This window comes from Cyprinodon variegatus, unplaced genomic scaffold (genome assembly GCF_000732505.1).
Source record: "Cyprinodon variegatus isolate N-32 unplaced genomic scaffold, C_variegatus-1.0 Scaffold847, whole genome shotgun sequence".
Lineage (NCBI taxonomy): Eukaryota > Metazoa > Chordata > Actinopteri > Cyprinodontiformes > Cyprinodontidae > Cyprinodon > Cyprinodon variegatus.
The window spans coordinates 227,708-241,761 of record NW_015151300.1 but is presented as its reverse complement, the minus strand read 5'-3'; the positions used below and the strand labels follow the sequence as shown (position 1 = coordinate 241,761).

General features: G+C 38.6%; 1 protein-coding gene across 1 annotated transcript in view; it reads right to left on the bottom strand.

Moving 5' to 3' along the window:
- The window catches only part of spata5 (spermatogenesis associated 5), a 173,570-nt gene that overhangs the window by 101,631 nt on the left and 57,885 nt on the right, over positions 1-14,054 (bottom strand). The window contains exon 15 of the mRNA XM_015397260.1: positions 10,603-10,729. Coding sequence (XP_015252746.1) covers positions 10,603-10,729 — 127 coding nt within the window. The remainder of the gene's footprint in view (positions 1-10,602; positions 10,730-14,054) is intronic.

Sequence of the window (14,054 nt, the reverse complement as noted above, 5' to 3'; positions counted from 1 at the left end):
TATTAGCGTTTCGCGTTCGTTTTGACTTCGTGTGTACGGGGCCTCTGATGCGATCTACCTGTTCACACTGTACCTCTAAAAACCAGCTCCGCAGTGAGATGGCACTACTCTGACTTGTCTATCTGGAAGCCAAATGAGTAGGAGAGGAAAAAAACAGAAGTGTCGATGCTCGCTAGAGTGAAATGCGCTGCCTTGGCAATTTGTTCAATTTTGTGGGGTGAAAAAGAAAAGGTGATGATATATTTGGACAAAGAGATGGCTGAGCAAACGTGGCTACTACGGTCTGTCAATTTTACAGAAAGAACTCCATTTCACTCGCACGACCACCATGCTTCTGTGTTAACATCTGAGAGGAGGAGGAAGAGGAAAAATCTTTGTGTGCGCACTGAGCGATTTGCCCACGACCACCTTAGGATGGCCGACTGAATTTCAAACATGTTTGATTTTCTCCCGACCTTACGATTCCTGATCAGGAGGTGGCCATGAAAGGCTGATCGCCCCATGTTACCCCCAGTACACTACACGAAGCGAATCAGCCTAAAAGTTGGCCCAATCGAAAAAATTTTTTGAACGACTCGAGAATCTGCCCGAAAAGGGGAAAAAAATCATACAGGGTATCTCTGGCTTAATGAAAAAGGAGGACTACCTCAAAATACATGAACTTTACCTCTTTTTATCTGAATGGTAGTTATATAAACCGGATATTCCGAGAGGACCATCCTAACTAGTTTAGGCAGCGGATAAAGTTTAGTCAGGCTTGGCTTCTGAAAGGATGCATCCAAAATACAATAAATTTATGGCAAACACTAGATTGAAGTCAATTAACCAATTTGAAGGTATAGTGGGGGGTTTTCTTTCAGCTTTAAGGTCTGGGGGAACATAGTATCTGTTAGTTGGCCCACATGCAAAACTTTGAGATTATCCCCTAACGCCATGGTTCATACTCATTCCTTGCTAGTTTCCTCTTGTTGCACATGTGTGATTTGAGTGTTAATGTATTCAGTGAGCTTCAGATTCATCCATTATCAGTAGCTCCACTGGTCTCTCCATATACTTTGTAAATGTAAGTAGCTTCTTTCACTAAGTTATTGTTTCAAAGCGACTATTAATCAATGACTTGGCATTTCTTACCAACATAACTGTAAAAATTGTCAACTATACATTTAAGTGAACACAATCAATTCTTCCAAACATCCTGCTAATCATTATGCTATAAGCTTTTTTGACGGCTACCAAAAAAAGTGTATTGTCAAGGGATATTCAAAAGTGACAAATTAAAGTTAAATGACTTTGTTTTTTATTTATACACCAGTAGCTCACTCTGGTTGATTTCACCTGCAGAGGTGATGGATGCATGGGGAAATGTCCATATTGATACTGGTCTCTATAGTCTAAGTAAAGGCAATAGATGGATAGAAAGCATCTAAAATCCAACAATCATTAGCTAAGCAGTTATTGGGGAAATTACAATGAAATGCTTTTAATCTTTTTTTAATTTCACTGAAAAAATTTTTGTCTATGCCTTTTTTTTATTTATTTATTTCACACATTGATGCTCTGTCCTTGTTTGCTTTTGGTAGGAATTATAATTTTCTTTTTCCTTGAAGATCCGGTCGGAGAGTCTGGGGATGGTTTACTAGAACAGATTAGCTGCAGATCGGTTTATTTAATTAATATCGGCTGTTTTGACCATGCCAAGCTGTCACTTTACCACCGGGCAATGCAGGTCGGTTAGACTTAATTGGGCGCTATAAAGTACCTGTGTCAATTTCCATCCAGCTTTCTACTAACTCAATGGTATTGCCAGCAGATTGCAGACACATGTGTTTATGTCAGCTCATCACTCCCGATGCAGGAATTCTCTTTAAACTAAAAAAAGACCATGGCCACACTATCAGGATGGCCGCTTGGTGTATATGACATTATTTTATCACAATCAAAGGATTTTGGGTGTCTTTTGTAAAGGCAGATAACATAAATATGCTTGTTTAGAAAAATAATTTGGTTCCAAGTAGATCAATTAAAAATAATGTCAACTGTGTGAACCCAATTGTTGGTTTATGAATTTAAGAAGTTACATGCAGATAAACAAATGAAAATAAAAAAGCCAAAAATGTCTTTTGCATGCTAATAGGACTGTATGTATGTTCAAACACCAGTCAGCTTTCAGGCTTTCTTGTAGACTGGAATGTTAAAAACACAAACAAAGCTCATGAAGGTTTACAGAAATGAACTGAAATCTAAAACAAAGATTTCTAGCTAGAATCACAGACCTAAAACATATTTAAAATAATCAGTAATAGTCAGTTTAGGATAAAAGCCATTTTTCTTTAAACCAAACCATGTCATGTTTGGCACCATCTTGTGGTTAGAATTCAAACTACATCAGCAGCAGACTTTAGGAGGGATATCTCACAAAAATGCATTGTCTTAAATATATGACATCAAAGAGAAAATAATTTTAGGCTCACACAAAACAAGTTATTGAGGTAAATGGAGTCACTATAATAATCCTTTTTAGTGGGAAATGATGGTAGAGAAGTTAACCTAGATTTCTTAAAATTAAAGCTTGACTGCTGATGTTCAAAAGATAAATGTAAAGGCACTAAAGCCCTGCATTCTTCTGACTGATTTGTATTTTTTTCTCTAAATGGTGTAAGAGCAGAGGACAGCTGTTAAGGTCTGTTGGGATGGTTATAGCCTACATGAAAACAGGGTTAGTAACATGATAAATAAAGGGTTTTACATCCTGAACAAAACGTTTGAAAACTACCAAATCATACGATGGGGTAAACTAATTAGAGGAACTGAGAAAAAAGAAAGTATAAAAACAAACAAATGCTTTTTCCAAGCTTTGTCTGCAAAAGCCCACTAGATTAAAATGGTCTTTAAAGCAACACAATCCCTTTAATAAATAAACATTAGGCCCATTTTCGTGATTTATCTTTGGGTTATTTGTTTTGCGCTGTAAGCTGAATGTCTTTGTGCCGTGTATAATTTCTTTAATATGTTTTATATAAGATAATCCATTGGGACCAGCTGAAACCAATCGAGCATCACCACAGGACTAATATGTCTTAGGTTAGGTCGGTAAATTCTGCTGCCAAACAACCACATTTATACACACAATCTTCTTCAATTACTCCTGACACTGGACCACAATGACACACAAACCTATTTTTCTGTTATACAACAAACCGCTCGTATGTAGAGCAGTGCAATAACAACGAATCCCAAATAACGACTGAATAAAGGAGGGAAATATCTCAAAGTGTAGCTTTTGAACTGCATAGAGCAAAACAGAAGTGTTTTCTGTCCGTCGTTCATGTCAAAAATCAGCTCACTGGACAGCTGCTTTACAAACACAGTGACAGGGTTTATCCTGCAGCTGAACAGGGTGGGCAAATATTCCTGGTGGTGCTAATCAATCATCAGAGCTCGGCTGAGGGGGACTGCTGCCACACAAAGAAGAGAGGAAGCGTAGGAGGGTTTTTTTTTTCCAGAGTGGTAGGAGGTGTTGGTGTGATCATGTTTAGACTAAAGCATCTTCTATAAGACATTATCTCACACCGATATCCAGAAAGAGAGGAAGCTGAAGATTAGTGATTCCAAACCCAGGGGGGAGGGGGGCAGGCTGGCTCACAGGGGGTCCTGGGCTTTACTGCCAGAACGACTGTCAACATGTTTTGGGCACACAAAAAAAAAAAGGGAGGGGGGGGATCAAAGAACGAGGGAAAAAAGGATAGAAGAGGAAAAGGAAAAAGAAAAGCATACAGTTAAAGAAAACAACAAATCAAAAATGAAACTACATACTTTCCTTTCTCTCATTCTTCTGCAACTAAAAGTTGTTTTCTGAATTAAAAAAACTAGAAAGGTACAATGTATTTGCACATATCTCGCTCTTAACAATTAAGATGAAACATTCTGCAACAAACAGCAGTAAAAAGGAATAGAAATATGATTTAGAGTAGAAGTTCCCAAACATATCATTCTGTGATTCCTCCCCACAAAAAAACATAAACAAGACACCCCCCTAAAAAACATATTACTGCACTATACATTTATCTATAAACATCAAGTGAAGTAATTATATTCATTCTCAAATAAATTTTATTTTTAAATTGCATTTAATTTGTTAATTCATTACTTTAAATTTGCAAACTTTTAATAATACATTTAATAGCATCTTTAAAATGCATTTTTAAGATTTTTTTGGTATATTTGATAATTGAATAATGTATAAAATAATTATAGAAAAAATGTCACGTCTACTTAGTTCATGTTTTTTTTCATTGCTCGTTCATATCTATGTATTCCTTGATAAATGTTGATAAACTAATTGTAAAAATCATGTTGCCTTGCTGACCCCCACCTTGCAAACCCCTGATGTCGAGTATCTGTCTTTAAAGTTAGATTTGGATCATAGTGTAAAAAGAAAAGTGTGTCTCATTTCCAAACTAACATTTTAAAGTTGACCCAATCTTTCATTTGGACATAAATACTGACGCCATCCTGGATGGAGGCATAAGATAGGCTCCTGCCATCAACAACTCCAATTATAGATGATAGAGTTGGGCCTTCTTTTCAGTGTTTAGTCCTGTTTCTCCCTTGGACATAGCTATGGGCTCAGCTAATACTGTCACTAACTGCAGTAGGTGTGCTCTCTTTCATCTTTTTGATATGAAAGCTCTCTCAGAGACCGTCTGATTAACTGTTTCTTTCAGTGACAGCGAAACCTGTAGAGTATGAAGCCGATTAAACGGCAACATGCTAGCGGATATCTACCGTTGCTAAATACTCATCCAGCAGAAGAGAATCCTGCAATGCCAATGACTCGATGCAATCAGCTGGTGTTCCTAAGATAGAAAACTCATAACCAATCCGACGGGATGATCAGACTTAATTGTGTCCTTAAAGAGCCTTGAGATGAAATGTGCTTCGAATTGGTGCTATAGAAATAAGCTTAATTGAACTCAAAGTAAAAAAAAAAAAAAAAGATTGTTGAATATTTTATTATTCCATCTTTATCTGTCAGTGGTGGCACGACAAACTGATCCAAATCCAGGCAGTCCATCCATCCATCCTGTTACCGTCACACTTATCCCTGCTGGGGTCGCATGGGGTGCTGGTGCCTATCTCTAGCCGTCAACGTGCTAAAGTTGGGGTACACCCTGGACAGGTTGCCAGTCTATTGCAGGGCAACACAGAGACAAACAAGGCACACAACCATGTCCTCACACACGCTTAGACATAAGGAGATTTTTTTAGAGAAACGAATTAACCTAACAGTTATGTTTTTGGACTGTGGGAGGAAGTCGGAGTACCCGGAGAGAATCCATGCATGCACAGGGAGAACATGTAAACTCCATACAGAAAGAGCCTGAGCGTTGCATCAAACCCAGAACCCAACTGTGCAGGCCCCAGGCAGTTCCAGTTGCATCATTATTTTTAACACAGACATGATTTCCTGCAGTAATTTCCTGACCTTTGCGGAGAAGCACACATCTACTTCACTTGAATGCCTTGCTCTCTTGTCTTTCCTATTTTGAAGGGTGTGCATTACACATTGGCCTCTGTGTGACACTATGGTTGTATATTATTAGAACTTAAAGTCATAATTAAAGGTACATGGGATAAAACAGTATAACATAAAACAGTAATGCAATAAATAATAGAATACTTCAACATATCTCCACTCAATTCAAAGACTGGATGTTTCTAACGCTTTCGGTCTTTATAGAATAGCTTCCACTGCAGTAAAGGGTGATCTTCTGATACACCCCCAGATTGGTTGACAGGGACAACACTAGGTCTGCTATTTGAAAGTAAACATGGCTTTTGCCCTCCTCTTCCTCTATCAGCCCCCCTAGGAGCCACCACTAAACCCTGACAATGACTCCACTGACACCCAAGTGTCTCATTCATCTTCATTTGTCCCATCATATCCTGCCATTTGTATGGAAATGGCTTCCAAGCTGTGGTGCAAACCGACACTGCGAGTGGTAAAACAGGGCAGGGCGCTGATATTTGTGAGCTGGGTTGTTGTGGACGGGGGGGGGTCTATCTGCCCATTTGGCTGTTCCTGTATAAGTTTCTCAAACCAATGACGTGAACCCGACCCGCCACACATACACAGACACACTCACTCAGCAGGGGATGGGAGCTGGAGGAGGTAATCTGATTTCTCAGCTGCACAGGGGACCACTTCCTGAGAGCAGCCGGGGGTTTTCCCATCTGTCCCCCCACCCCCCCTGAGGCCTGACCCCCTGCCTGCTGTTTATAGAGTTTCTTCTTCCTGTTGATGTATTTTGCTTTTTTTTTTTTTAACTCTGATGCACACATAAAACTGTCTGAAAGCTGCCACACCACTAATGGAGTCTGGAATGAGATGGCGACCAGTTATGGAGGTGGAGGAAGTGGCTGTCATCCCCCCGCCGCGGCGGTGGATCAGCCTTCCAGAAGCGTGCCAGAAATGGGGTTTGGGTTTAGAGTTTGAGGAGAGGGTTAGCCAAAATTTGCATGTGGGGGGATTTGTGCTGATGGATATGAGGTGAACAGTTATCAGTTTACATAAAACAGCAGCAAACATGCCAGCTTGTGTCTCGAGTCGAAATGTAAATAATTATCAAAGTTTTCTGCTGGACGTGCCGTTTTAGACTGAAATCCTAGCTTTCATAACTAGAGATAAGAAAATGTGTTTAAGAGGAGAAGTGAAAGACAAAAGAAAGCAGCTGGAGCTCAGAGCGCACCCTGACATCCTCCTTTCCTCTTTGACAGAACACAGACACCGTATTTGATCAGCACTCAGGAAATTTCATTAAGGAGATGAGTGGATAAGAGACTAAATAAAGATCCTGTGGAAGAGCAGAGGAAGCAAAGGAGACAACAAAAGTATCAGACAGAAAATGTAGCGAGGGTAATGATGCCACGTCCAGGGTTTTCCTTTTTATATATCATAGAAGGAAAAATAAGCCCCCTTATTTCAAAGAGAATCTAATCATCATTTGAAAAGTAAAGGTTTATGACTGCTAAGTGATTTGACTCACAGCATGCTTAGGATAAAATACGCTGTCAAATAAACCCTGGTTTAACCAATTCTGGATGATATTTATAGTCATTAAAGTTACCTCAATTTAACAGCTTAGATGTGTTGCTATAAAAACGATTTGAACGATTGTGGATTTAAAAATGTGAATGCCCATAAGATAAGTCAGTCAGCAAACCAAGAAAGTCCTTTGGTTGTTTGATCTGGACCAAACATGGACTTTATTTTTTAGTTCATTTGGTCCAGTTTGTATTAAAATTTTCCTTTAAAAATAAAAAAAAAGTGGACTAGAACTCGCAGTGTGTGACGATCGTATCTCCCGCTGGTCAGAAGTACATCAGGACAGAGCTAAGTTCTAGAAATTGAGGAAAACTGGTCTGTTTTTGCCTATTTATGCTGTCATTGCATCTGCACAACCAGTCAACAGCAGCTCAGGCTTTGTAAGTTTGAAGACTTTTTATCTAGAATTTTGTTGAAGTATCTGTGAATGCGTCTTTCAAACCAAAGGAGATAAAACTCTTGCTGGTAGCAGCATTGCTAAGCAAAAAACCATGGAGCAGGTATGATTTTGATGCTACATCTACTACGTTGGCTTGCTAAGTCCAAAGACACTTATGCTTTTTGCATTGTGATGATTCTGAGGCCGTTTTGTATTCCTACCTGACCCAAATTCCATTAGGAAGTGGATCGAAACCACCTTTAAAGGTGGGTCTCGGTCTAATAGTTTAGTCTGGTCTTCATTCACACCTGCTTAAAAGGTCTAGCCTGGCCAGCGAGGCTGGTAAAGCTCAGACCCTTTGGTTTAAAATAGACCCGACCAATCACAGTGTAGGACGCGGAAGTTTAAACTTTCAGCAGAATTACCGGTAGCTATTATGCAATAGCGCTTTCCAATAACCATAGCAGTCAAGACTGCAGCTGAAATGAAGCATTGTTTTATAATTATGACTTGAATGATCTGAACAGGTCTTAGATTTTCAACAACTGGCTGCTGTAAGAACTTTTCCTTTTGAATTTTTTTTTTTTTCTAGAGTCATATCCAGAGTTATCTTTTTTTTTTAAATGTTTTTGCGGGACTAGTGGCTCGTTTATTGTACAGTAGGCTGAGAGGAACGGGGGTAGGAGGGCTAAGGCCTCTGTACATGGCTCTTGAGCGCTAAGCACTGCCCCATAGAAGCACACCCATATCCATAGTTAACTGAATGGTTCTAATCTGGTTCTGCTGACTTTGAAATATGGCTCTACCAGCTCCTTGCTAGTTCGATAGGTTGAGTGGGAGCTGTGATTACACCCCGAAACAATTCATTTGAATGATTCAAGAAACATTTGAAAACCGAATTAGCAATAAAAATAAAATCCATTGTGCCAGCGTTTGCATTCTTTTGTGGCAAATGTATAAAAATATTACAAAGCATCAATGAAAATTTATCTCACCCTCCATTATGTAAATATTTATCTGTATCATTAAAGTCGGAGTTATTCAGAGCCAAATGTGGCTCCAAAACTGCCTTAAACATACTCCTCAGATGAGTTTAGATAATAAAACACTTAGCTGTAAGACATTACTCTATTTGCACCTCTGTATTCACTAGTTATGCCAGCTGATCAGTATTGTTCAGTTATTCAAGGAAGAATGTTTTCAGATTCTTTCTATGATCGTTCTCTGTGTGCAATAAGGAATGAAGAACAGAAATATCAGAATTTCTCAATAGAAATATTTTAAATTTTATTTATTTGGGTGTAAAAAGATCTAATGGCACAAGATCTCACAATATCATAACATCGAAACATTTCTCCCAGAACTTGATTTGGTCTATTGCTTCTGTCTGACACCATTTCTATGTTTGAGAAATGTATTTTGACAAATGAGGGGAAGTCGTTGTTGGATTATAGTACGGCTGTCTAACCAGCGGTGCACAGAGACAGGTAGAGAAGGGGCCGCTCTGCTGTGCTTAATGCTCTACAGCTTTAAATACTGAAGCACCAGAATGATAATGGAAGATTAGGACACTTTTGAATCTGTGACTCTTTAAAACCTTGGTAAACATATCAGTAATTGCCTAGTGGGCAGCATTCTGGGCACCTGTTAGTAAACAGAAACAAGACAACATAGGCTTGGAAGCATTGTGACTACTGTTTACCACTAATGATGCCAAGCTTAGCTCCAGGCTCACAGCCTTCTATTGATGCTAAGAGAAAAGGGCTTTTTTTGAAAGTTTCCCAAAAAGAGGGACCCAAATCTAAAGCTGATGTGGGGCCCCTCTTCCTCTTAGGTTCATCACCAGCAGCATCTCCTTTTACATTTGGTGGATGTAGGAGGGTAAGTATAATTGGTGGAGCTTAAAAGCAACATAGATATTCAATTCATCCTCGATAAAGAGTATTTGTAGCCAATTAACTTGTTCCATTAAACTGTATACAATCACACACACACAAATACATATAAATATATACATATCTATATCTATATATTTATATTAGATATCATATATAATGCAATTATCAAATTATGATGATTATTGTTTGCACTTCTACAAGGCCAACTTACTTATTTAAAAAAAAAATGAAAGTCTTTTAGTTTATATAAACTAATGATAATTTTATTTTATTTTTTTCTAAATCTTAAATGCAAAATATTTATATATTTTCTTACAATCTTGGCATAATTACTGCTCTAAGTGGGTCGCTCTGTCAGCTAAAGGCATATTTTACAGTCTCTATACCCCAGTTAAAGATTAATCAATTACTACATTGATGGTTATTTCAATAATCGACTAATGAAATTCATTGTTTAAGCCCTAAAGATTACAATTTTAAATAAGCAAATATAGAAATTCCAGACTAATGTCTGTGTTTAAATTTGATTCAGTATGAGAGGCCCCTGATGGGCCCAAAGCATCTGTGTAGTTTGCATATAGCAAGGGCCGACTCTGGACTTTGATCATCTCTGGTTCAAATACCAGAAGAACAGTTGGGTCAAATGTGGGGAGACATCCAGAGTTTCTGATGAGGGACTCAGACTGGCAGGCTGTGGGAATCAAACTCTGGACTGATATTTCTACACTGGTCAAAACATGCTTTCCAACATCACTCTTATGTCCTTGTGTAAAATTATTTTCTAAAATCTGAATCCAATCAAAGATGAGAAACAGAAGTCATCCATAGAGTTCAAATACATAAGCTTTCTTAGATAAAAAAAATAAAAAATAAAAAATATAACAGCCTGCCTTTCTTTAGTTTCCACTTTAACTTCCTCCCATTTGTCTTAAGAACCAACCCTCCTCTTCCATCATTAATACCGATAGCTTGGATCTAGCAGTAGGATGTGACGTTAAATGGAGACAGGACTTTTTGCTACAAGACAGCATCTTTAAGGTGAATCAAGCAAGACAGACCAGAGCAAATGACCTTTAACCTTATCAATCAATCACCATAAGAGTAAGGAAGAGAGAATCAGAGACAAGGAAAACAAACACAAGACATCTACTCAGCCTTATCAATCACTGACCAAAGAGAAGGATGGAGAGACGAAGAAAGAGTGCCGGCGTCTTGTTTACCTTATCGATCATGTCGGGTCGGTTGGTGGCGGCCAGGACGGTGACATCTCGGAGCTGCTCGATGCCGTCCATCTCTGTCAGCAGCTGAGCCAGGACCCGGTCGCCTACGCCGCTGGACCCTGCGGAGCTAAAGAGGAGGGGGGAAAGAAATGAAGATAGATGAGTAAAAAGGGGAAAGAAGCAGGTGGGGAAAGAAGAGCGACATCAGGATGGATGACTAAAAGTGAAATGGATCCATATGAATCTGTCAGAGACTAAAGCCATAACTAAATAAATGAAAGATGTATATTTCTCCAACCAATGTTGGTTTCCCTTCAAACTGTGAAGCAATCATTATCATCCAGGGACTACCGCTAAATATCAGAGAGAAGTTAGCTGCACTAAATATGGCTTTTATAACAGATGAGATGGTCCTGAAAGCACAAGAGCTGAAAAGGTTTGATGAAATCCAACAATCAGTAAAAAGTACCAAGATTATGTCAATTTCCTAAGTTATATGTTAAATAATGTGAAAGAGATAAGCATGTTAAAAGATACAAAGTTCTACTTAGCACCAAGATAACAAGAACATTTACGCATTTTGACCCACGAGTTAATGTTATCTTTGGACAGAAAAAATAGTCATCTTTGGGACAGAAAAATAAAAAGCAACATTTTGCTTATTTTTTGTATGTGACGTACCGTAAAGACACTGAGCTCAAAACAAGATTTTTGAAAAGAAACAGAAAACAGGTTGTCCCTCTATAATAAAGCAGACCTTTTAGGGAACCTTGTTTGGACTTGTTAGCATTTATTTATTTGTCAGGGACAGTACACACTGCAAAAACGTTATGAAAATTAGTAAAATTTGCTTAAATTTAGTGTATTTACCCTTAATTTCAGTAGGAAAATACGATGATCTACCAATGAAATTATCATTTTTATCCATAAAATAAGACAGATAGATAATATTCACTTGAAATAAGAGACTGCAGTTGTTTTTTTTTTCTTATTTCAAATGTAAATTTTCTTAATCCATTGGCAAAGTGTCTAACTTACCTGCTAAATTCAATAAAAAAGGCACTGATTTTAAGAAAATTTGACAAAACTTAAACTTATATTTTTTGCAGTGTAACCATGTACATTTATGTAACTGTGTCAGTATTACTGTAGCTATGTTTTTATTTCATTTTATTTATTTGACAGGGACAGTGTACATTAAAAAGCATTCCTGCAAATGCACCAGAATTAGCCAAAAGGCAATTTTTCATCTGTTGTCCCTGGACTAGGGGTGGAACGGTTAATTAATTCATTATTTTTATTGATCCGCGGAAACCCTGGATCATTTCCGTATGTTTTGCTGCTTTGAATTAAATCATCTCGCGCATGCCCTCTACGATCTCCAAGGAACTCAGAGCGGAGCGGACGGGAGCCACAGTGGAGGCTGTAGGCTTTGCTTTGTGCAGGCGGTCTGGAGCGCCGACAGAGTATGTGGGATTTTGGAGTTAGCTTGACATGTTGGTCGTGTTGCTGTTAGCATAAACAAAACGTGTTGCGCAATGCTTGCACACTGTTGCACTTTTATCCACAACTTTCTTTCCGCCGTCACCGTAGGTCACTCTAAATGCAAAGCGGTCCCATACAGCAGACCTATAAAGTGCTGCTGGCGCGTCTTCCAACCCTTCTTCTTTCACACTCGCCATACCCACACAATTCTCCACAACAACTGATTTTTCCCTGCTACACCCGGCTACGCTGCTTCTTCTTTCTTCTTCTTGTTTACTACTGGTGGTTGGCTTTGGTCGCAGTACCGCCACCTTCTGCTCTGGAGTGTAAACGCTTCGCCTATCAGAAAAAGGAGCAGCGCATGAACCGAACGCAACACACGCAAACTGAACCGAGACAGTCGAACCGAACGGTTCGGATGGTTTTCATAAACTGTCCCATCCCTACCCTGGACAGATCTTAAAATTGTCTACCTAAAAAAAAACACAACAGTAGGCATTCTACAATAAAAAATACAAATATAAAAGGAAACAAAAACAACTATAGCTCCACAAAACTGATTTAAAAATACAGAATAAGTGTTAGCTGGACTACAGAGGTTCATTAAATAGAATAAAACATTTAAACTATGTATATATACATACGTATGTATACATACATACATATGTATACACATACACATATATACATACACACAGCAGAGACACAAGTGGCAGCATGGCTTGTTTATGATAGACATTTAACTAATGCTGACCTGACTGATGTGTTATGAGCCAATTTTTTAGATGCTTTTTTAAAAATAGTGTATGTTTTCTGTTCTCTGATGTTCTGAGGGACAGAGTTCCATTCCTAAGATACTGTAACTGCAAAGGCTCTTTGACTAAAAGCACTTTTACACAAAAGGAACAACACAGTCTACTCTAGACTCTCCTCTACGGAGCTAGTTTTCAACTTTTTTCACTGGGCAAGGTGTGTAATGCCAACAGCAATTAAAAAATACTTAAACAAACAAAATAATTGAGGCTTCATACTTACAAGGGCAGGTCATACACTTCAAACACACATTAGCATAAAAATATAAGTAAGTAACACCCGATGCAAACATTTGGCTGAGTCATGCACCAGGAGGTCGGTAAGGTATAATGAGCACATTGTCGATTTGATTTTAAATGTTTTTAACTGAGTCCTTAATGTGTTAAAGTGGAGGATTCTCTGATAGTGAGAGGGATGCTGTTCCAGCTGTAAAAGCCTTTGACTGAAAGAGCAATCTGGCCTGCTACTCTGATCCCAATGAGACAGAAAAGCTGCTGCATGCAAACATTTTGTTCACATGAAAATCAAACAGTAACACTGAGTGAAAATTTAAAATAAATTGGAATAAATGAAACCAAAATATGACAACAGAATGAGGATGTGAGGAATAAAAATTGAATAATCATGTGACAAGGGGGATGAGGGACTGACCCAGATAAATCCTTGTTTTGAACAACTGTGACCCTTTATTGGAAAGGGTAAACGTTTTACTCCAATAAAGATAGTCAGCCTTCAAAAACTCATCAGCGCATTACTCAGTGCATTACTAGGTGGTTATTTTCCATAGCAGAGCACAGACAGCCATCCTTCTGGCATCAAACACACATACAGCCTCTGTTGACAGGGCCAGCAGGAAGTGCCAGACGTCATTAGTGGAAACAAGTCTTCAGAGGAGCACAAAAGAGCTCTGTCACCGAGATACCAGGGAGAAGAAAGGAGGGGGGTGACAGAGGAGGAGAGAAAGTTTGGGGAAGGGGAGACAACACGCTAGACAGGAAGCTGCACTTTAAAAAAAGATGGAGTTATGGAGATAGTTAACGGGGAAAGAGACGCAAAAAAAGATCGGAAACAAATAAACTTTTCAGAAACAGAACAAACAAGCAATGGAGGATGGGATCTATTATGGCGTCTGAGGAAAGAACGGATAAAAATAA